This window comes from Equus przewalskii, chromosome 13 (assembly GCF_037783145.1).
Source record: "Equus przewalskii isolate Varuska chromosome 13, EquPr2, whole genome shotgun sequence".
Lineage (NCBI taxonomy): Eukaryota > Metazoa > Chordata > Mammalia > Perissodactyla > Equidae > Equus > Equus przewalskii.
Genome location: NC_091843.1, coordinates 10,317,189 through 10,340,834, shown reverse-complemented (window position 1 = coordinate 10,340,834; position 23,646 = coordinate 10,317,189). Strand labels below are relative to the sequence as shown.

At 41.7% G+C, this 23,646-nt stretch overlaps 1 protein-coding gene across 1 annotated transcript in view; it reads left to right on the top strand.

Moving 5' to 3' along the window:
* The window catches only part of DOCK2 (dedicator of cytokinesis 2), a 411,398-nt gene that overhangs the window by 70,773 nt on the left and 316,979 nt on the right, over nt 1-23,646 (top strand). The window contains exons 21-22 of the mRNA XM_070569049.1: nt 304-404; nt 1,254-1,388. Of these exons, the coding sequence (XP_070425150.1) occupies nt 304-404; nt 1,254-1,388 (236 nt within the window). The remainder of the gene's footprint in view (nt 1-303; nt 405-1,253; nt 1,389-23,646) is intronic.

Below are 23,646 nucleotides of genomic sequence, written 5' to 3'. Positions count from 1 at the left end.
GACCCTGAAAAGTCCTACAATATACGAGACAGTCTAATGATAACCTTTGAGATTTGTGATAACTTTGAGATTTCTCAAACTTACCTGACCATGAAACCTTTTATTTTATAATACCCCCTGTGGCAGACTTCGCGAAAAGCTTTTTACGAGAGACGCTACTTTAAGGAAAAGGACTAACGATACATTAGTGAGCTAATTCCTGAGCAAAAGAATTCTGATGGAGGTTTAATTATGCCATGTGAAAATGGCTTCCTGCCCTGGGTCTGCCCCCTTATTAACACTGATTCCTTGGCTCTTCCTCAGATCTACATAATAGGCCTCATTGCTGACCGGAAGTTCCAGCACTTCAACACTGTTCTGGAGGCTTACATCCAGCAGCACTTCAGTGCCACCTTGGCTTACAAGTAAGTAACTACACACGGGGACTTCTTGTCCACCTCCTACTTCCCCTGCCTGGATGCCTAGGGCACAAGGAACTTGAGCATTTTCCTTTTGTCACAAGCCTGTGCGAGTTCTCTCTTTTCTGACAAAGCCCAATCCGTGCCTGGGTTATTTGTATTAAATAAAAATATGCAAACTCATAGGTTGGGATGAATACTTTGTGGTGGTAGAAGTACATGACAGCATTCATTCATTCATTCATTCAGTCAGTCAACTATTATTTATTGAGTATCTACTTGTGGTAGACACTGGGATTCAAAGGCTAGAGAGAAGAAAGTGCACATGCCAAGTAGCTCATTATAGATGGAGTATTGGGAACTGAGGCTTAGAGACGGAAGGTGATGTTGGAGCGATCGGTGGAGGCTGGTTTATGAAGGGCTTTGAAAGGCAGGCCAAGTAGTTTGAAGTCTGCCTTGCTGGTAATGAAGAAACACGGAAAGTTTCCAAGCAAGTGAGTTCTATGGCTTTATAAGAAAGTTTTCTGTAGGGAGAAAAAGCTGAAAAGGACATTATCACCACCATTATTGCCACTTATATCCTGATTGTGACTAGTTTTTCTAGTCAAAAGATTTTTTTTCCCTCACTAGTTTTTTCTTCGCTGGCTTTCTATGAGCAGGAAATACTTATTCACTTCATGTATTAAATATATATTTTTAAGCAGAGTTATTTTTATGGTTGTAAACAAGTGAATAAGCTTGGCCATACTACCCCCTTTAACCTTTGATTGAATGCTTTATAATTTACTGAGCAAACTAATTACCATGCTGTGGGTTGGGAAGAGATGCACTTTGAAAATATAATTCCTTATTCAGGAAGTTGATGACGGTGCTGAAGACTTACCTGGATACCTCCAGCAGAGGGGAGCAATGTGAGCCGATCCTAAGAACTCTGAAAGCTTTGGAATATGTGTTCAAATTCATTGTCCGATCAAGGACATTGTTTTCACAGTGAGTACTTGTTATGTAAGAGTGATTGATTAGTTCTGCAATTCCTCCAGATATAACAGTATTTGCACCAATGGAGAAACTCTTCTACAAAATTGTGACCAGCTGTCGATCAAAAACAACTTGAAAATCCAACTTAGAGAATTATGAGTAGGTAATAATTGTTCCCTCTAAGTTCATTTGGGGAAAAAAAGAAATCCTAACACGTTGTAGAGTCATGTTTCATTCAATGAACAGGATTTGTGATTTGAGGGTCTTCTGCATTTCATCTATCATTCTTCATTTGATTTAAGATATGGTGAAAAATTTCCAGGAATCTATATTCAATACTAGAGGCACTGGGAGTAGGGAGAGCAGAACTCAGGGAGTTTGACATTTATTTGGCTCTAGGAGGTTGTGCATGACAGATGAGCTGGTGTTTGCAGTTGACCTGTCTGTCCTTGAGATCCTTGTGGCTAACAAGTGAGCGGACATGTTAGAGCACCTAAGAGATTTGATGTTTTATGGTCAGTATTACAGAGGTTGGCTGTGCTTTTGAAGGGCTTTAAAGATGGAGGCATTCAAATACATCCTACAAAAGAACAATTTATGTTCATCCTGGCTATAAGGCAAAGCTAGGCAAGGATTTGTTGTACAATTAAAGATATTCCAGGATTTTTATTCCTAATCCTAGTTCTATTTATTGTAGTTCTGTTCTCACCCAATCTTCTAGGAGACCCAGACAACTATACCCCAGCCAACAAATGTATGATCAACTTGGTTGTGTGTGATGGAAAATAAGAGAAGACATACAAAGAATGTATTGTCCAGATTCTTTTCAGTGCAGATGAAGAACATTCAACTCAACCTGAGATATAGAGAATAGGACTGTATTTTATTTCATATTATTGAAAAATCCAGGGGGTAGATTGACCTCAGGCATGGCTGGATCCAGATGCTCAATGTCATTGGGATAGTCTCTGCTTCTCTAGATATTAGTTCTGCTTTCCTTTTGTTGATTGTCTTCTGAGGCAAATTTTCCAATGTGGAAGCTACTGGAAGCCTCAGGTTCCTATTCTAACTTAAGCAACCCTAGGTTCCTTGTTGTTCCAGCAAAATCCTATGCCAAGAACTATCTTGGGTTATGTGCTAAGGTCTTAAAGACTGTGACTAGCAGAATGAATATGTAGATTGTGTAGTTGTGGTCACATGTGCACATCTGGAGCCATAGGTTGGTCAGCCTCTTGTAGTATGAACTTGCTTAGTTGGAGAGATGGTTTCCCAAAAGAAAGTAGAAGTCTGTACTCATCATTTTGATCATGATGATGGATGGGCTACAAAAGTTTCATCCTCAACAAGGCATCTGAAATGTGCGATCATTTGGAATTCTCCTAAAACATTCTTTGAGATCTCAGGTGATGAATAGAAAAGAGATGTGTATCTTGAACCATGTCTCAAAACATGTGTCACTTAGGTTATTCTAAAAGTGAAGTATCTGTTTCAATTCCTCTGCTTTGTCAGTTAGTCAAGACAGAGAGTGTGTACTGAAGTCTTAAAGGTATTCTTCCAAGTTTGAGAGATACTTGTCAATTATTTGAAAACCTATAGGAGACAGCTGTGGGTTTTTCTAAGGGTTGAGTTTCTTGGAGGACTTCAAGGGTTCAAACATTATAATTCCAGATTAATAAGCAAAGATGTATTATCTCATCTTGCAAGTGAGAACTTCAGATCTACAAGAAGAACATATCTTTTCCATTTGTCATATCTTCTGCCTGAGTTTTTCCTTTGGTTTTTTTATTTTACTGTTTCTCCTTCCTTCCTTCCTTGCTTGCTTCCTTCCTTCCTCCCTCCCTTCCTTGCTTCCTTCCTTCCTCCCTTTCTTGCTTTCTTTCTTCCTTCCTTCTTTCTGTCTTATCTCTCTTAGTCTTTGTCTCTTCCCTCCACTGGAGCAAAGAGCATTTGTATGTTTGCTTTCTTCTTCTCTGCCTCAATGCATGTCATCTTGCAGAACCTCTAGTTCTTCATTCAGTTTAAATTCAATGCTGCAGGAACTCTTAGTGACTTTTGGCTTCTTAAGAGTGGAGCAGTCTGTTATTCCTTGCTGTATCCCCAGGATAGCATGTAGAACATCACTGATACTCATAAAATTCCTGTTGGATAAGGTGCATTTTGGGGGCCTAAGGGAATGCATTTGGTCAGAAGAGCTGTCTCTAAGGTAAACCAGGCCTAATCCTGAATCCTGTCTCATGAACAAAAATGTGGGCTGACCTGCAAGGAAGGTCTAGGACCCCTTGCTGAGGGAAGATAGGTTTCCCATGTCTTTTCCATTTTAGGCTCTTTAGCAATGGTTTGCTCTCCAGTGGAGCATCAAGGACATTGAGAAGTGATGGAGGTATTGCCCTACACTAGGTGGGCATTGACTTGGGAAACTAGAAAATAAAATGTTCAATGCTTTGAGATTTCTAAGCCAGCTGGTGGGAAATTGTAAGATAATCATTGCTGTTGTGTCTGGCATTATGTTTCTGTTTCCCGTTATTCCTTTGTCTTCTTCCCTCACGTGCATAATTGCAGCTGATCTAGCTCTCGTTAGTTGTTCCCTTGCCATTTTTTCTTTGCACATACGGCATATAAACATTTGCCGACTAGGGATTTTCCTGGATCAATATGGAGGATGCAATTGGATAAGGGAGGGAGAGAAGTTGTTTAGAAGGATTAGAAGTTTTTTTTAGGGTTATTTATTTCTATCACATAGCCAAAGAATGCAATTTTCCTGTCCCTTCTTCTTCTGTCACTAGCTACTGAGTCAAAGTCTGAGACAGGTGTTTCTGGGCACAGGCCTGTGCCATAGCTGCAGTGGAAGCTGGCAGAGCAGCTTTGAGTTTCTGCCATAAGGAGGCAGGCTTAAAAATACAGGAAATTCCTAAATTGTAGGATGTCTGTTGAAATGGTCATAAATACAACCAACATCCACTAGGCTTTTCTAGAACGACTGAGGCCCTGGGAGGTATAGAGCGTAGTGAGGAGCATTCAGAAAGAGCTGAAGTGATTATCGTCTAGGCATTGAGCTTCATTACAAAACTCCTTGTGGTACCTTTTATCCTGAAGCTCAGACAAGCAGCTGAACTGATCCCCAAGGTTCTGAGCTGTGGCATTACTCAGTGTCTGGAGCAGCCTGTGCTTCCCTGATCCCCCTCCTGCTGCCAGGCATGTAGAAATGAGACTGCAGCACTTCTGTGAGGATGGCTCTCTAACAGCGAGAAGCTCCAGAGCACCGTACTGCAGTAGGCTTGGCTCCCTCTTGTCTGTGTTCCTTATAAACCCTAATGCTCCCATAGACTAGACACAGGAGGCAATGTGGGATAACGGTTATGTTCACATTGTACTGGTCAGTGTTGGTCAGTGATGGTCACTGTTCACGTTGGACAGACCTAGGAGGGGTCTGTTCACATTTCTGTCCCTGTAAACCTGGCTTAGTGAGTTACCTAGACTCTCTGAGCCTCAGTTTCCTCATCCATAAATGGGGATAAACCAGCTCTTAGTGTTTTGATGATGAAATGAGATTACATGTACAAAGTTCTCCATGTAGTATCTGTACTTATTCCATAAATGTAATAAATGTTACCATGTTTTCACCTGGGAAAGACAGCAAGGGTGCTTGTTTCAAAACTCGGGTTTAAATTAGTAAGAGGAAGTTCTGGTGTCTTGTTTCATGCTCAAAATTTGGCTTACTGCGTATGCTATCATAAATATTTCTTGCTGTCTATTTTTTAGGAGGAAGAGATAGCTTTACCAGGCGGCTGGTTTTTTTTTTGTTTTTTGTTTTTTGGGTTTTTTTTGCTGAGGAAGATTAGCCCTTAGCTAACATCTGTTGCCAATCTTCCTCCACTTCATATGTGGGTTGCCGCTACAGCATGGCTGACAAGTCATGTAGGTCTGCCCCTGGGATCTGAACCCTCAAACCTGGACTGCTGAGGTGGAGGGCACTAAACTTAACCACGAGGCCATGGGGCCAGCCCCTGTCTATGCTTTTTGAGGACCACAATGTGGAGACTTTTAGGGTGCATGAATTTAGCTCGGTCTGTTGCTGGCCCATTGGGTGGGTCCTGCTTGTGTTTGCTGCTCTCACTCACCTGTGTGTGTGTGGTCAGGCCCCTTTGGCCCAAGCAGCCATGTTCCCAGCTCTCTTTTCCCTGCTTGCTCGGTCTGTCTTTTCTTTTGCATCATGCCTTCTGCTCTCATTACAGATCTGCTTATTCAGTGCTTGCTTCCTCCTCCTTTTCCATGTAATCCCAGTCTCCTGGGGTTGCTCTGGCCATCCACCAACTCCTTCACCACTCTCATCCCCACCCCCTTTGCTTATGTGAGGCAATGGTGGAAGGCACAGTCTCCAGAGCTCAGCTACTTAGGTTTGAATTCTGTGTTTGCATCCTACCACTACCATTAACTAATGTTTATGACCTTGGGCAAATCATTTAATCTGCCTAAAGCTCATTTTCCTTGTGTGTGAAACAGGCATGTCTGCAAACACCTCTGCAGGGTTGTTGTTCAGACAAAATGAGCTAATGGGTCACACTCAGCACTTAGCACAGTGCCTATCACACAGCAAGTGCTGGCGGTTATTATTACCTGCTAAGTGCATTTCACTTATTATCTCCATCAGTCCTGACAAAAATCCTATGGAGAACCTCATCTCCTGCCTTCATCTCCTCCTACTCCTCACTCACTCCATGCCAGCCTCAAAGGGCTCCTCTGCGCCCTTCCCGTGGGATCTGCTTGCTCAATCCCTCGCCTCTTTCACATCTTTGCTCACTATCCTATTTAAAATTTCAGCCGCTCCCCCCAGCACTTCTGATTCCTCTCCCTTTTATTCTGCTTTTTTGTCTTCTTTTCCCTGCCCATATAATAACCCCATGTTAACATATTATACAATAATTAATTATGCTTTTGCTTACTGCCCTCTCCCTGCTAGAATATCATCTCCAAGTGAACAGAAGTCTGACTGTCTCACACTGTATCTGAAGCACTGAGAACAGCACCTGTCATGTAGTTGGCATTCGTTCAGTGTGAAATGGGACATCATTTCTATCCCCCTTTCACAGATAAGGAAGCTGAGGCATAGATTCAAATGCAAAGGTCACACAACTAAGAATTGGCAGAGTGAGGCTTCACATTCTACTTCATCCCGCTATGCACACCTAAGAACCAGAACTTTTCCCAGACCACGCAAGTGTGGTTGGCAGAGAGGAGGGCCTGTCCTGAGGGACCAGCTCCACTCAGAAAGGTCGACATGCTGGGTGCTGAGAGGCACAAGGTTGCATGGGTTTAGGTGCTGTCATCCCCAAGCACAGTAGGATTTCAGTAAAGGAAACAATGACTTGGAGCAGGAGTTGTCTGGGAAGACGTCCTCACCATTATGAAAAACCTGTCCAGGCAACAGTGACTTCATCTTCGTATCCTCCCAAGGAATGAATAAAGAAAAGCTGACCTACCGCTGGCCCAGGCAAGCTCACACTCCTTGGAAACTGGTCACTGGTCAGGGAAAGAGAAACACGCTCAGCATCCTGATGCAAGCAGTAGCATCTCCGGGAGTCATCCTGTCCTGCTCCCCAACCCTCACTGGGAGCCAGGAAGGCCAGCCATGGTGTGCCCAGTGCCATTTGCCTGCACTGGGGCTGTACCTCCATTAACAGAGGCATCAAAAGAGCACGGTTCACACCTCTAGCGGACACCCCAAGTCTGGCTTACTTCACCCAGGGCCAAACACTATTGCCCTTTCTCTTCTTGCCTTCAGCATCAGATGACCTGATGGTCTCTGATGCTCTCTTTTGCCTTTTTATTTTGCATCTTGCTTTATTCCACCCACCCCGCCCCCACTCTCAGTCCCTACGTTACCTTTCCACCAGTTCAATTTCTTCTTATGTATATATTATATACTAGTTTATCCTCCAGGTCATGAATATATTAGGCAGCAGGATTGTCTGAATAAAGCTCAGGCGACCCCAGTAGCCTGCAGTCAGAGGGAATACATAAGCCTTTGCCTTTTTAAACAAATATGAATTTAACTCGAAGGCACTTGCCAGTGTGATTTGTTTTCATTGTTTATGTATGAATAAATATTACAATATAATCATCTGTTTATGCTGAGTGGAGGCTGGAATGCTGGTCACATCGCTCTTCCTGTTTCTCCTGCATGTAATTTGTTTCTGTGTTAATGCCATTTATTCCTATGTAAGCCTCTGTTTTCAGTTTGAATATAATTTCACTTTTTGATGACAGTAATGGCTCAGTAAACTACACAATTGTAGTTAATGAAATTATTTTATGATAACATTAACTGGCAACACATCAGAATGGAAGAGAAAACTGTCATTAAAGGGATATTGTCAAACAGTTACTCCTCTTTAATTTATCATTTTATGAGTTGCTACAGTGCAGAGGGGGAGCTAACAGCCTGTTTCTTACAAACATATGTGAAAGTGTTTTTTAAACTGTTAAGTAAGTTGCCGTTATCATAACATGAAATTGTGCACATGCATGTACTTTTAAATAGTGCTCTTTTTCCTTTGCATATGGAAACATTGGTAAACTTTTATTGAGCACCTGTTGTGTCCTAGGGACTTTGTTAAATGCTGGGAGCTCTGAAATTAATGTCAGACTTCCTCAAGTAGCAGCAGCTAGTGGACAAGAAAGACATGCATACCAGCAATAAAATCTCACTTCCCTGGATTAAGCAATGCTCAGTGATATGATACAATGGAGGCTTGCAAGTGGTTCCTAGAGAGCAGACAGGTTTGAATGACAAACTCCACCTTGGAGGGATAGGTAATTCTTCTCAGAGGAGGTGATGTCTTAAACTAGACATTGAAAGGTATTTAAGAAGCCCACCCTTGGGAGAAAAGAGAATCACGAATTCCAAGTAGAGGGAACAACACATGAAATAGGACTTCCAGTTACGCCTGCTACTCCAAGGTACCATTTATTAAGTTCCTCCTCTTTGCTTGGCCCTGTATCATTTTCTCTCTATTTCACTTAAAACTCACAACAACCCCGCAAAGTGTAGGAGTTAATTTGTATTTATTTTACGGAAGGAGAAATTGAAGCTCAGAAAGGTGCAAAAAGTGACTCTAAATCACACAGCTAGACATTGACAGAGAGGGATCTGCTACCAAAGCACAGGTTCTTTGTGCTATTCTGTGCCCAGCCATGAATAGCACGTCTGTGGAGAAAAGTGGCTAGTGGGTGAAGCTGTGGTGGTGGAGGAGTGGGGATGTGGATCATGTGTCTGAAGAGGTAGGCTGGAGCTAGATTGTGAAAGATGTTGAATGCCAGACCAAGGAGATAGCCTCATCCTCTACACTGGGGGATATGGACATAGATGCTGCCTTCCATCCCCAGAGCACAGAGTGAACACCCCAGCAGGTATACAAACTAATCCACTGGGATTGGGTAAAAATATTAAAATTTCTTTATTTTGTCCCAAGATGAAGAAAGTAAACTTTATAAACATCTGACTTATAATTAGAGTAGTACATGGATATAATTTATAAATAAATAAGCATCTGTTGAGAATCATGGTTGGAATTTTTTTCTTGTAGGAACGGTTTAGAAACTTCTGCTTTTGGCAGCAGGAGCCATTGACGTTCTAAAGCAAGGGATTATCATGCTTAGATTCATGTTTTAGAAAGATTACTGTGGAAGTAAGGTGAGTACATGGAAGGTGGCATAGAGGAGGAGAGGCAGGAGATGGATGATGAACCTATTGCAATAGTCCAGGCAAGAGGACTTGAACTGAGGTCATCGCAGTGGGGCTGGAGAAGAAGGAAAGGAAGAAGACAGGTTTATAGATGGCAGGATTGCCTAAACTAATTGAATGTGGGAGTGAATTGCAGGAGAGGGCCAAGTCAACTGATCTGAGGCTGAACTGTGTGGCCCATTTGGTCAGACATTGCTCATCAGCATGATAAGTACAGGGGAGCAGCAGGTTTGAGGGGAAGATGATGTGTTTGGTTTGAGGCAGTGAAGTTTGAGGTGATTATTGGCAGAGCCAGATGGAGATGTATAGTGGGCAGTTAGTTACAGATTTGAAGTTCAGGAGATTAGAGAATGGGGATACAGTTTTGGTAGAAATTGATCTAAAGAGGTATTTGGAGCTATAGCATAAGGTGAGAAAGCCAGGAGATTAGCATGTTGAAGGGATGGAGGAGGGGAGAGCCTCAAGGAAGGAGGATTGAGGACACAGAGGAAGCAGAAGGATTGGCATTCCAGAAGCCAGTAAAGTGAGCATTTCAAGGAGGGAATGTCAGCAATATCAACTGCTCCAGTGAGGTCATGGGGACTGAAAACTGATCAGAGGCAAGATGTTTGCAGTTAGGGGGTCTTTGGTGAGTGAGCCAACCCTTTCCTGGAGCTTAGCATCTTTCCTAATATCCAGTCAGGAGGCCATCACAGGGCAGAGGGATCAGGGCTTTGAGGTGCAATCGATTTCCCATCATCTGCATGTGAATTACTTATCTTGTGGGTTGTCCTTTGCCACGTTGTTGTTCCCCCTGCTGATCCTGCAGATGCTAGGTAAACTGTTCCCTATTTGGCACCAATCTCATACTCTGCTCAGAGCAAAGTGTAAGACACTGGTCTTGTCTGCTTCCATTGTCCCTTTAAATGGCTTAATTTTGCTGAACAAGAATATCTGCTGTAGATAGTAAAGGGAAAAGCCGTGGAGGACATAAGATTTTTATTCTTTCAGGTTGAAGTGGTAGACAAGTTCTTTTTCTTTTTAACTCCTTGTTAGAAGCCTGGGAGCCAGCTTGCTGGCAGAATCCTTGCCTTCGTGCAAAAATGGCTGTTCCTGTCAAATGCTAAGGCTGATGTTCCTCAGAGAATGCCTTTGGTGGGAGATCAATTTACTGAATAAATATGTAGATTTAGGAAACGTGTTTGCAAATGCCCTATAACTAAATATGAACATGCAGGATAATAAAGGATCTAGTTTGCCAGGGGGGTGAAATTCACCAAGCTAACATAATTGTCAGGGATACTGAACTGAATCAAGATGTCTAGATGTACTTTGTGACCCACTTCAAATGCACTTGAGGCAAGCATCACCCCAAAGTAGAATTTATTTCTTTAATAGGAAATAATATATTTCTCAGTTGTTGGGCTTGCTGCTTATTGTGTCTTTGGGGTGGACAGAAAATTAAAAATGACTTAGTTAGGAGGTGTGTAAGATCACTGCCCTTCAAGTCCCCAAACGAGTCCCTCTGTCTCTCAGCTCTACTCTCCTAATATAGCTGGTTGCAAAGACATATTCATTCACTCATTCAATAAACATTTTTGAGTCTTACTATTTTGCCAAGTTCTATGCTAGGATACTGCAGTGGACAAGACAGATGTAGCCCTGCCCTCATGCTGCCTTTATATAATACTGGGGGAAACCAAAAATAAAATAAACAAATACATCAAGTAGTTGCAAACTATGATAAATGTCAGTAAGGGAAATAAGCAAGTAGTTGAGGTGGGTGGTACAGTGTAATGGAGAGGAATCCCAGTGACTCCCTCTGTTGCCATGGGTGACCGACTTAACCTCTGGCCTTAGTCTCCTCATCTAAAGTTGAGATTACCTCACAGTATTATTGTGAGGATTCTGAAGAAGTGATGTTTAAACTGAGATGTGAAGGATGGGAATGAATAAGCCATGCAAGGGTTGGAAGGAAGAGTTCTTCAGGGAGGAAAAGTCTGGGCAATAAGAAAAGTCTTGAATAAGAAAGAGGCTCGAAGTTTTTCAGAAAGTTAGAGAACACTAGTGTGGCTGAATATAGTGAGCAAAGGGGAGGAAAGGAGAAAGATGAATTTAGAGAGACAGGCAGAGCCTACCATGCAAGGTTTATTCTAAGTGTCTTGCAAGGTTCTCAGAAGGCATTTAACTGAAAATACTTGCGTGTGAGGTAGCATGCTAACACTTAGATGGCGAGGAGGACTTGTGTCACGTGCCACATGGATGGATTGGTGTCAGCTGCCTGGTCTCCTGTTGAGGAGAACACTGAGTCTGAGTTTAGAGGGAGCTGTACAGGGAGCTGTGACTGACTAGAGGTACCTGAAATGGGCAGATCAGGGAAGTGACAGAATTGTTAATCCCTGGGTTAATTACACAACCCTGGATATGAGTAAAGGGCTCTGAGGTCAAGCAGAGTTCATATTGTCCTGCAAAGTATTTGTGTTTTAGATTATAGTAATTCCATAGTTATAGTTAAAAAGTGTGTTTTCATTAGATTGTAGTAATTCCATAGTTATAGTTAAAAAGTGTGTTTTCATAATACTGATAAGCCTGTTTGGTTACCTCCTGTAAGATACACAGACATAAACCATCCATTCTTTAATTAGGTTAGGGAACAGATGTAGCCTGTGCTTCCTCAAATCATTGGGCAATCCCTCTTGTTTTTCTTGCAATCTCTCAACTCTGCTAAAATTATTGTTTTATAATTAGAACATTTACTGTTTTTTAAAGCCATATATGTTTCAGCCACCATGAATTTTTGCTTGCAGTTTGGACAAGTTCTTTTTAAATATATGCTTATAGTCACTTCTCAATTATCTGTTAATTTATGGATCTAAAGACCCATATTACCCCAAGTAGCAGATATTGTCAAAATCATTTGATTACATCACCAAAGGGCACTCTGCAGAGGTGCATACTCATGTACAGGTGACCTTTTCCTCAGGAGGATGTTCTTCCAAATCACAATTTGCTGGGCTAAGTAATATCATTAATTATTATTTCCTGATTTCCTATCAGATGGACGTTCTGGAGGGAGGGCAGACCTGCCGGTCTTGAGTCCCATAGCGGTGATAAAAATGAAGAGCTTGCCTATAATCAAGTATATTTTGTGAATAAACCACAGATGATAACTCTATTATGTCAACAATTAAGAATATCCCAGATAGCATGAACACATCGTTTTATAGCACTGACCTCTCTCTCTTCCTGGAAACACTGTCTTCCCTTGGCTTCTGCAACAGAACTCTCTTTGTATTCCTCATACTTCTCAGACCCTTTGGACATCCTAAATACTCAGATTGGCTTGCTCCTTCTCTCACTTAATTCCCTCTCCCTAGGTGAACAAATTCAAATCCATTGCTGCGCTCACCGCTTCTATACAGCTAACCCAAAAATCCCACCTGACCTTTTCACTGAGCTCCACATCTGTGTATCCAATCATTTACTTCAAATCTCCCACTTTCATATCTCAAAGGCAATGCAAAGTTAGCATAACCAGAACCAAACTCACAATGTCCCCCATCTCACTGAATTATAATTCAGCATGTTGCATGAGGCAAGAAAATCCTACTTTTTTGACACTTTGTTTTTTTGTTTCTTCCCGTAAAATCCACAGTCAAGTCTTAGCCTTTTCCTCTCTTAAACGTCTCTCAAACTCAACCACCTCTTTCCATCTTCACTACCAAGTTGAAGTTCTCGTCATCTCACACCTGAGTTACTGTGTTAGCGTTCTCTAATGGCTTTGCCGCCTCCATTCGTGTCCTCCTGTGGTCTGTTTGCTATGGAGTCTCTTGAATTTCCTAAGTAGACAATTATTAACTTCTGTAAATATGGAAAGGTTTGTTTCTCCCTTCCTAATCCCAATTCTTTTTCTCTCTATCTTACTGTATTGACTAGGATTCTAGGTCAGTGTTGGATGAAAATGTTGATACATATTATGTATTTGATTTTTTAAAAATTTTAGATGCCTTTTATCAGTTTAAGGAAGTCCCTCTCTATTACGACTTTGATAATAATGTCCAACATGAAGCAATATTAGATTTTATTGCTTGTTAGATTAGATTAATAAAATATTAGATTTTATTAAGCAGATTAATGTTTTGAATTTATTTCTACCATCTTAGCTGTGCATACTCGCGACCACTCTGAATTTTGTCCTTTATTTCCTTTTTTTCTTTGTGTCTTTTTGGATTGTTTTCAATTTTCTCACATACTTTTTCCTCTTTTCTGGTTTGAAAGTTACATTTTATATTCAATTTCATTAATGGCTACCTACATATTCTATCGTACATATTTGACTTAATAAAATCTAAAGTTAGTATCTTTACAGTACCCCTGAATAATAAAAGAATTTTAGAAGACATCACTTCTCTCTTAAATGTTATGCCAGAATTGTGTAGTATTTTAGTTTTGCTTGTTTTTTTGTGTGTGTGTGAGGAAGATTGACCCTGAGACAACATCGTTGCCAATCTTCCTCTTTTTGCTTGAGGAAGATTGTCATTGAGCTAACATCTGTGCTAATCTTTCTATGCTTTATGTGGGATGCCACCACAGCATGACCTGACGAGCAGTGCTGGGTCCGAGCCCGGGATCCCACCCTGTGAACCCCTCGTGCCTGAAGCTGAGCCCATGAACCTAACTACTACCCCACTGGGCCGGCCCCTAGTTGCTTTTTTTTCTAATGATCCACAAATTAGACATTATTATTGTTTTAAACAGTACTGTTTACATATTTTTACCAATAAAAAAGTTCAGTACCACTGTGCTATACACTTAAAAATGGTTAATATGGTAAATTTTATGTTCTTTTTTTGTCACAATAAAGAAAAAATTCATCACTCCACCTGTCATCTTTGACCTTCTGTATTTGTTTTCCTTCTCCTTGAAGTAAATCTTTTATGATTAACCTTAGTAAATTTTATTGGTAAAGTCTCTCAAGCTTAATTACTCTGATTTTATTCTGAAACTTGGAAGGAAGTTTTCCTGGACGTAGACTTCTAGCTCTTTTTGTTTATTGTGATCTGCTGTTAAGGTTGACTGTTGGCCTTACTGTGATTTCCTTATAGGCATTCTGTTTTTTTCTCTCTACTGGCTTTTAAGTTCATCTCTGTGTCTCTGATGTTCTGAAGTTTCACCATGATGTACTTAGGAATGAGTTTGTTTATTCTGCTAGAAGTTAGTTTTCCTGAATCTGAAGTTTGGTATTTTTAATACCAATTCCAAAAAAATTCTCACTCATTATTCTTTTTAATATTTGCGTTGTCCACATATATTCACTTATCTCTCTGAAATGTCAACTAACGTATGTTAGACCTCATTATATTCTCCATGTCTTGTAAACTCTCATATTTTCTATCTTTTTCATTTTGGGGGTTCCTTCTGCCTAATTTCTTTAAACCTATTTTCCAGCTTACCAGTTTCTTTCTTTTGCTATATCTAATATGCTATTTAACTCATTGACTAAATTTTTTTCTTTATTATATTATTTATTTTCAGAAATTCCATTTAGTTCCTATTCAAATAAAATTTTTCATTTTTATAATTGTTTTATTTTTTATCACATTTTCAAGCATCCTTTTATATTTTGAAGCATATTAAAAATGAGATTTTATGTTCTTTGTTGTCTAATTCCACTAGGAGGAGTCTTTTTGGGTCTGATTCTGCTGTCTATTTTGGGTGACCCTCATTCCTTATGCACTTTGTTGTTATTATTATTTTTTTTTTAAGATTTTTTTTTTTTTCTCCCCAAAGCTCCCCGATACATAGTTGTATATTTCGTTGTGGGTCCTTCTAGTTGTGGCATGTGGGATGCTGCCTCAGCGTGGTTTGATGAGCAGTGCCATGTCCGCGCCCAGGATTCGAACCAACGAAACACTGGGCCGCCTGCAGAGGAGCGCGCGAACTTAACTACTCGGCCACGGGGCCGGCCCATGTTGTTATTATTTTTTTAAAGCTAATTTTCCTTGGAACTTTATCAGTTGTTATATTTTTTTAGTCTTGAATTAAAGTTTTTATTTTCCTCCAAAGAAAATCAGAATTTCCTTCTGTTGTTCGCCCGGGGGCACTAACAACCAGAGACCTCTTAAAGTTAAAATTTCTGGTTGTGGATCCAAACAAGGAACATGAATTTGGAAAAAACAAAAACAAACAAACAAAAACACAGATGAAACAAAACCCAGGTGAGGCCTGGCTTGTGGTAAAGAAATGTCCATGGAGGTGTGCTTTCCTTCTCCGCCCAGCACCAGGGAGCCGGGGTTTCCTTGCTGTTCCCTTTCATGCAGTGGATTCATTCCTTACCCTCCTTTACAGGAAGGTGTAACACTTTGGGATGCCAGCTTTATGCGAAGTCTCCAATAAGCAGGCCCTAGGATTGATCTCGTCCCTTGTGCTCCCCAAGCAGCCGTCTAAACGGAAGTTTAAGGACACTGGGTTGAGCAAATGCCTGGGGGCAGACGCTGGCCTTATTGCTCTGTGACTGCCCAGAGTCTCGCTTTTGCTTTGCATTTGTCGTCTGTGGATTCTTTACTTTCTTGACGCTTCACCAACTCATTTTGAACCTCCAGCTTTGGTAGTCATTTCCACTGAGAGGTTTTCCATGGCATTTTGTCCACCACATGGTCAGAAATAGAAGTCTTTGAACTTACTGCCGCCAGAATGATCTCTCCACCGTTCAGATCTAATCTGGGTGCTCACCTTCTTAAAACCCTCTAATTTCTTCTTATTGCTCTTAGGATGAAGACAAAACTTCATGTGGCCTGTGAGACTCTGGCCCCTGGTGGCCTGCCAGTCTCCTCTCACCTGGCTTACCCAGATTTTCTCTGCTCCGGATTCAGGGGCCTTCATTCAGTCCCTCTGACCCACTCTGCTGCCTTCTGCTGCAGGGCCTGTATGCTTGCTGTTCCTGTGAATGGAATGCCCTTCCTTCTCCTTTTCTCCTAGTTTTCTCTTATTCTCCTTTCCTGGGTCACCTCAAGCATCACTTCCTTAGGGAACCTGACCCTGTATTTTCTGGCGTGGTCAAATCCCTTCAAATTCTCATTGCCCATGTGTTTTGTCTTTCGAGTATGCATCACAAAAAATATTTCTTGAGCACCTACCATGTGCCAATCATTGTGCTATCAAGGAATTTATAAGGAGAAATAAAAATCAACACCAAAATATGTAAAATGACAACTGTGATACATATTTGGGTGTCTACTTTTATTTCTCCTTAAAAATTCCTTGATAGCACAATGATTGTCACATAGTAGGTCCTCAACAAATATTTGTTAGTTGAATAAATTATCTTATGGAAACCCAAACATCTGCTTAAGCCAAGTAAAAGTTGCTCTTCTCCTAGACTTTAGAGATTCCATTCTTTTTTAGTTTTTCCTTCTCTCTTCCCTCATGGCTTGCTTCCTGGGGTAACTGATTGTTCTCTGCATTTGGTCTTAGGACAGGAATGCACAGCTGGGTCAACAAGGTCTGGTGACTAAAATGCAGCCCTGGATTTTAAAGCTCTCCTGTGTGGGTCAAAGCCTCTCTTCCTTGATCAACAGTCCCTCCTCCAAAATGATTTAATGTAGTAATCTAGTGCCTCCTCATTGTAACAAGGGTTAGAAGGTGGCCTCTCCTAAACCCTAGAAGCCAATAGAGAGCATGTTGAGGGCCCTGCCCTGACTCACACTGGAGCCTTTCTCTGCTGCATGCATCACATGCCTTGCTTTTCTGAACTTGAGATTTTGCCATTTCCTCCCATTTTGGAAGGCATCCATAGGGCAGGAGGAATGTGTGCCTTATAGCTAATTCACAGGTCATCTCAGGGCCTGGAAATCTAAAGATGGTAAACAGCTCTTTGGTACATGGATGCCTCTCAACTTTTTTAGAATTGCTCTTAGAACCTACAACTTCTAAAAGGCCTTTAACTCAGCATTTATCTTGCATACTGGGCCCTAAAACTTGGTTCTTCTTTTTAAGCCATTGAGTTGATAATGAATGTTTCTATCTAGTTGAAATATTTGTCTAGTGGTAGAGGTTCAGTTTGCTTTAGCAGTCAAGTATTTATCCTACAAATATTTATTGAGTAGCCTCTGGGCCATTGTGCCGGGCACTGGAAATACGGCAATGAATTGGACAGACTCAGACCTGGTCTTCATGGGATTTTTAGTCTAGCTGGGAAGGGAGGCATTACACAGAGAGTCATGTGGATGCATATGAAATCAAGGGGAAGTGTGTGCAAGGTGCCTTGAGAGCATGTAATAAGGAGATCAGATCTCATGATGGGGTCAAGGAAGTGTCCTGGAGGAAGTGCTATCTCAGCTGTGACCTGAATGATGAATAGGAGTCGGCAGGTGAAGAGGAGGAGGGTGCAATCACTGAAAATAAAGCTGGAAGGAGGTCTCTGAGACAGCAGGGGCTTGACTCAGTTGAGTTGTGGAAAGGCCAAGGTGGCTGGAATTCAGTGATGGAGGGAGAGAGTAGTAGGAGATTGCCTGGAGGGAGAGGAAGGGGCAGATCTTGAAGACCCTTGAAGGTCAGGCCATGGTATCTGGACATTATCCTGAGTAAAATGGGGAGCTATTAAAGGATTTTGAATAAGAGAATGATAAGATCACATTTGTGTTTTTAAAATAGTCCCTCTGACCGTTGTGTAGAAAACGGATTGAAAAGGGGTAAGAGTGAAGGAAGGGAGGTGGGTTCAGAAACCCCTACAGGTGAGACGTGACAGGGACTTGGACAAAGTTGGTACTGATGAAGATGAAGGATAGTAAATGTCTTTGGTGACTATAGTTAGCAATACTGTATTATATACTTGAAAGTTGCTAAGAGAGTAGATCTTAAGTGTTCTCACACACACAAAATTGTAATCATGTGAGATGATGGATGTGTTAACTGATCTTATTGTGGTAATCATTTCACAATATATACGGGTATCAAATCATCATGTTGTACACAATGTTAAACTTACACAATGTTATATGTCGATTATATCTCAATAAAGCTGGAAAAAATGGCTTTGTGAGGTGGAATTAATGGGACTTGATGGCTGAATGACATTCAGGCTCTTCAAGATCCACTCTTACCTACCCATGCTCTGACTTGGGCACGTGTGGGGGCCATATGCTGTGCTGGGGAATCTGCAGGGTGAGCAGGCTTGGTCTTGGATGATGGGCATGCCCTAGCTGACTCTTTAACAATAGAAGCCAGTTAAGAATCCTGGAGGTTTCCCTCAATGGTCATGTGGTCCACTTAGAGATGAGGGAACCAGCACCCAGAGTGAAGAGACCTGCTAAAGGTCACAGCACACAATAATGCTGGAGTCTGGTTTAGAACTCAGTCCTGCGGACCCAGACCACTGCTCTGTCTGCCACCCTGCCCTCTGCTGGCAGCTTTTCTGGCCCTCAGCCATCCTGCTACTCAAATGAGGTCTCCAGAAACGCAAACCTTAGCTTGTCTGAACTCGACACTTCCTCAGGTGTTCCAAGATTTCAAAACAAAGAGTTTTACTGCACATGTATTTTTAAAACCCAAACCATTAGTAAGGAAAATGTTAAAAATTCTATTTAACTCCGTACACCAAATGTCAGGACTCTCACTGGGACAGAGCAGGAAGCCTGAGGTTAATTATTCTTCTCAGGAAGCTACAGACTGAAAGGACAAAGTTCAGATGCTCTTGGCATCACCACCGTTTAGAATAATAATAACTTGACATTTCTTAGGCAATTGTCTCTCTAGCTGCAGTCCATGCCAGGAACCAAGAGGTAGGTGAGAAATCAGCGTCTCAATTCTGTATGGAGGGAAACCTGCCTCCACGTGCATGACCTTGAGCTACATCCCCTGGCTCCAGCCCAAGTTCCCACAGTGAGAAGGAGAGAATTCAGGAAAGGCTTTGGGGAAAGGATTGTTGTAGAAAGGAGCTGGGGGGCAAGAAACATTCACCCCAAAAAAAGAGTAGACATCTCTTTTTAAAATTAAACGTCATATTTACTCGTTTAAAAGTCAGGATATAACGTAAAAGTGTATAAGGGGGCTGGTGACACACACTATCCCTTTTATAAAAGTAATGAAATTATCAATTTAATGTATAGATTTCCAGACTATACTAGGGGTGTGTGTATGTGTGTGTATGAGTAGTCATTCTGCAACTTAATTTTTTTTCTGTCATTAAAAAACTAAAGGAAGAGGGGCTGGCCCCATGGCTGAGTGGTTAAGTTCGCGCGCTCCGCTGCAGGCGGCCCAGTGTTTCGTTGGTTCGAATCCTGGGCGCGGACATGACACTGCTCGTCGAACCACGCTGAGGCAGCGTCCCACATGCCACAACTAGAAGAACCTACAACAAAGAATATACAACTATGTACCGGGGGGCTTTGGGGAGAAAAAGGAAAAAATAAAATCTTTAAAAAAAAAAAAACAAAAACTAAAGGAAGAAATGTTAAGAGAAGCAATCAAAACCTCATTTCTTCCTGGAACGCACGCTTTTAGACCAACTGGGACTAAAGAGAAAGAGCTGGAAGGTCTCTGCTGAATATGAGCTTCTCTTTCAAGTAGATGATGCAGTCTATATTTTTCTCTGTATGTCTTGGAATCATGGAAGTGTGTGTGTGTGTTTCTATCTTGAGGAACATTGCTTTGGGAACACTCAATTTCTAATTATATTGAGGGAAAAACCCCTGAATACCATTTTTCATGCTAATGGAGAAATTTACTTAAGTGCAGAATTATGCAACTCAGTTCTTCTTCCCAAATTACATAAAGGCTGTAGATCCTCTCAGTAGAATGAAGGATGGCACGGGGCACCCATCACACTCTATTCATAACTTAGAGTTCTTTTGAAGGCTTTTGCCTGCATCTTATTACCTACTTACTATTAATTTATTATACAGGGTTGCTGTATTTTAAAAGTAAAGTGAATGTTTTAGATGGATTATTTTTTTTTCATTTCTTCCATATTGTTAACTTCTATTTTTTTACGTTGGCTGTTTACGCTTCCATCTGAGGCAGTTTTTCGTCAGGGGTTGCATTAATTTTGTGCATTCATTCTAGACATTTTTACAAACAGGATCCCCACATGTTGAGTTTGTCTTTTTTCCTCTCATCTACAACTCTTTCTTTCCTGGGGTGATTTACAGGAAGAAGACTGTTTAGTAAAACTCGTTTGCAGTTTGCTCTAAGGGGCAATCCCTCCTCAGATGTCAGCCTCTGGAAAAGTAATAGCTCAAGTGGAAATAATTTTGTCATTGACAAAGGATTCGCACCAGGAGCTGGTCTCAGCCCTGCCTATCTGCTGTTGGTGGTATTCAGTTAAATGAAGTCTGTGTGGAGTTCTCATGGCCGCCAGGGCTGCTTGACAATTCGCTGACGAAATCGTACTTACCCTAGCCTTTCCTTACATAGTATCCGTCTGGTATAGCTTTACACTTTCTCTTCTGACAGAATAATGCTTTACATTTCAACTTTGTTAGCCTCTGAAAGAGAATGTCTCTGGCCATTATTGAGCTGGACAGCTCACTCCAGTCTCATTGTACCAAAATTCCACTTCTTAATATGCAATTTCTGATTCATTTCAGGTCTGTAGACCTTGGTGGTGGGAGAAGGGATGGGGTGGTGACAATGACCATGCAGGGAAGAGGCGGATCAGGAAGGGGACCTTCTCTTGCATGAGACCTTTCCAGCTCTCTTGCTGTGACTTAAGTGTGCCTGCTGAGTGCACTGAAGGGATTCTTTCTATAAGTCAGGTCAATAAATGCAAGGATGATTTTCAGACAGACTTAGCCACAGGTTTCGCTACAATTCTTCTTCTTCTCAGGTTGGAGGCATTGGAGAGAGAGAGACAGAGTGAGAGAGAGAGAGTAATCACTCTTCTGAAACCACGAATGGCTTCATGGTTCTTTTTGTAAAATCACTAATTTACACCTACTTTAATAGAGCGAGTTATTGGCTTACGGGTCTTAACATCAGCCAATCTAAATTCACCTTGAATTTAGAGCTCAAACAGAAAAAGTTTCGAGCCAGCTGTCTAGCTTCCCTTGATAGTCCCATGCATCATCCCCTGGGCAAATGGTGCTTTCCTACTCACTCTGACTTGTTCCAGTTTCAAGCAATCGGCTATTACTTTTCTCTGTTCTCTGGAGGCAGTACTGCCTAGTGGTTAAAAGAGTGAAATTTGGAGCCAGGCACTCTTGGGCTCAAATTCTGACTGTACCACTTACTAGTTGAGTGACCTTGTGCAGTTAGCATAGTGCCTGGGTACATAGCGAATGCTTAATAAGTAGCAGCTGTTAGTAGTAATAATAGTCTTAGTAGTAAAAGTAGTAATAATAAATAAAGGCTGCATAGCTGAAAATGGCTGTTAATACCATCCTTGAGGTCTTATTTGGGTACTGTTAAAATTAGCTAGACTGTAATGAATTCTGGATTCATAAGACATTTCTGTACAGCTACATTGAAGGTGCTGAGCTTCATTCATTCAATAATTTATCACTGGTTGATGCATTTGTTTATAACTCACTTTTGACATTCCAAGCCTATCCAAGCTAAAAGTGAGGATATTATGACAAAGTTAGCCTTGATCTCTGTCTGCATGGAGTTTATATACTAGTGGGGAAGACAGGCAAGCAAGTAGTGATGATAAAGAATGAAGTGTTTGGACAGGGAGGGCTCAACTGCTGTGACCATCTGCATTAAATGCTGTGTGCAGTGCATATCATTCTTCTAACGAAATTCACCAAATAAGTGGCTTGCCTTCTGCAGTATTCCTCAAGCCCTAGCATCACTGGGGACACAAAAGCATCTTGACTTGTGTGGTAAGGAAACAAAGTGGTAAGGTGTGACCTCATTGTTTGAGTAATTTTGCTCAGTTCCAGGTAAGATCATGGAGACATTTAAAATAGAGTTTTCATTTTAGAAACCTTCCAATTAATCTGGTCTTGCTCTCAGGCACTTGTGAAATGAGTCAGGTGTGTGTCTCGCCAAGAGCAAATTTAGGCAAAGATGTGACCGGGTGAGGGAGGCAGAGGGAGGCTGGGGCCCAGGTCTCCTCCTGCAGGGCATTTCCGGGACTGCTGGGGAGGAAGGGAGGAGGTGGAGAAGACAGGCTGTGGTGGTGGCATGGGAGGGCAGGGTGCTGAGGGCAGAGAGGTGCCCCTGCCCCTGATAGGTGGCTAACTGTGGTCAGTGTCAGCCAGAGACCTTGTCTCTCCCTCTGCTCTTCCATTCCCCTTGTTCACGCCTCTTTAAACATTTTTTTCTTTTCTCATATGTAAAATGTAGATAATAAGAGCCTCTGTCAAATGAGTTAATCCATGTGAAGAACTTAGCACAGTGACCCTTAGGAAGTGCTCAATAATAGTCTTAAGCTTTTCTTATTCAGTTTTTCTCACTATATAGCAATACATGATATCCCTGTTGGCTTGCCTCATGATTTCTCTGGGGATAGGGACTGAGACTGACATGTTTATCTCACTGCAGTGCCTGGCACACAGTAGGTGCTCAATAAATGGTAACTGTCTTTATGAAGATGCTGATTTCTTTCTCCTTAATGCTTAGGAAGCAAAAATGGGTGGATCAGAAGAAAAATATACAGTATAACAATAGCTAATATTTATTGCGTGTTTACTATTGCTAGGCTCTGTGTGAATTTCTTTACACACATTATTTGATTGTAGGACCACCTTATGGGGCTGACACCATTTTACTAATGAGAAAACCGAGCCTTCTAGAGATTAAGAGACTCAATCAAGGTTATCCAACTAATAAGCGGCAGAGCAGAGTTTGGAAGCTATCCAGCCTTACCTAAATTTCTATATTGCCTCAAAGAGGTAGGGAAGAAACCAGGAGGATGCCTATGAATGTGGTTCAGAGGACCTTGAAGTGGCCAACGTGTGGAAAATGAGATGAAATCGAGATGCCAGGAAACCCTCCACCCCTGGATTCTAAAGCAAATCTTCCTGCTAGCTTTCCCAGCCTGAGGTTGCCTTGTTTAGATGCTGCTCTCTTGGGCCACCGGCCTGAGGTTGGCATCTCCATTTTCAGCTGAGGCTTTATGTACCTGCATGGAAGAGGTGGTGCAAAGCATTGTACACACCGTATGGGGCCCTATTTGCATTTAGTGAGTGCTCAGCTGTGCACACTGTCTCCTTAATGAATCACATGCAAGCTGAGCATCACTATATTTATCCACGCCCTGGGAGCTGGAGTGCCTGCTGTGGTTGGACTCGCATGCCCCAGAACAGTGCCTCGCAGGTTGTTCTAGTTTTTCTTGTGGTCAGGGCCTTCGGGCCCTTCAATAATTCGTTCCCTGGCAGAATCAGCTGGTTTCTGAAGCATCTTTCTGGGCGTTCTGAGGCCAGAAAAAACATTTCCCTCCTGAAGCTATAACAGAAACCAAGTGCTAAAAAAGGACCTTGAAACTACGTCTGCTGTGCCCTAGACTTCAAGGCCACATTGAAAGCCTTGCAGATAGATGAGGCTTTATTTTTCTTCCCTCCTCAAGCTTCTCAGGGGAAGTGCTGAATGCCCCCACCCTGTCATTAG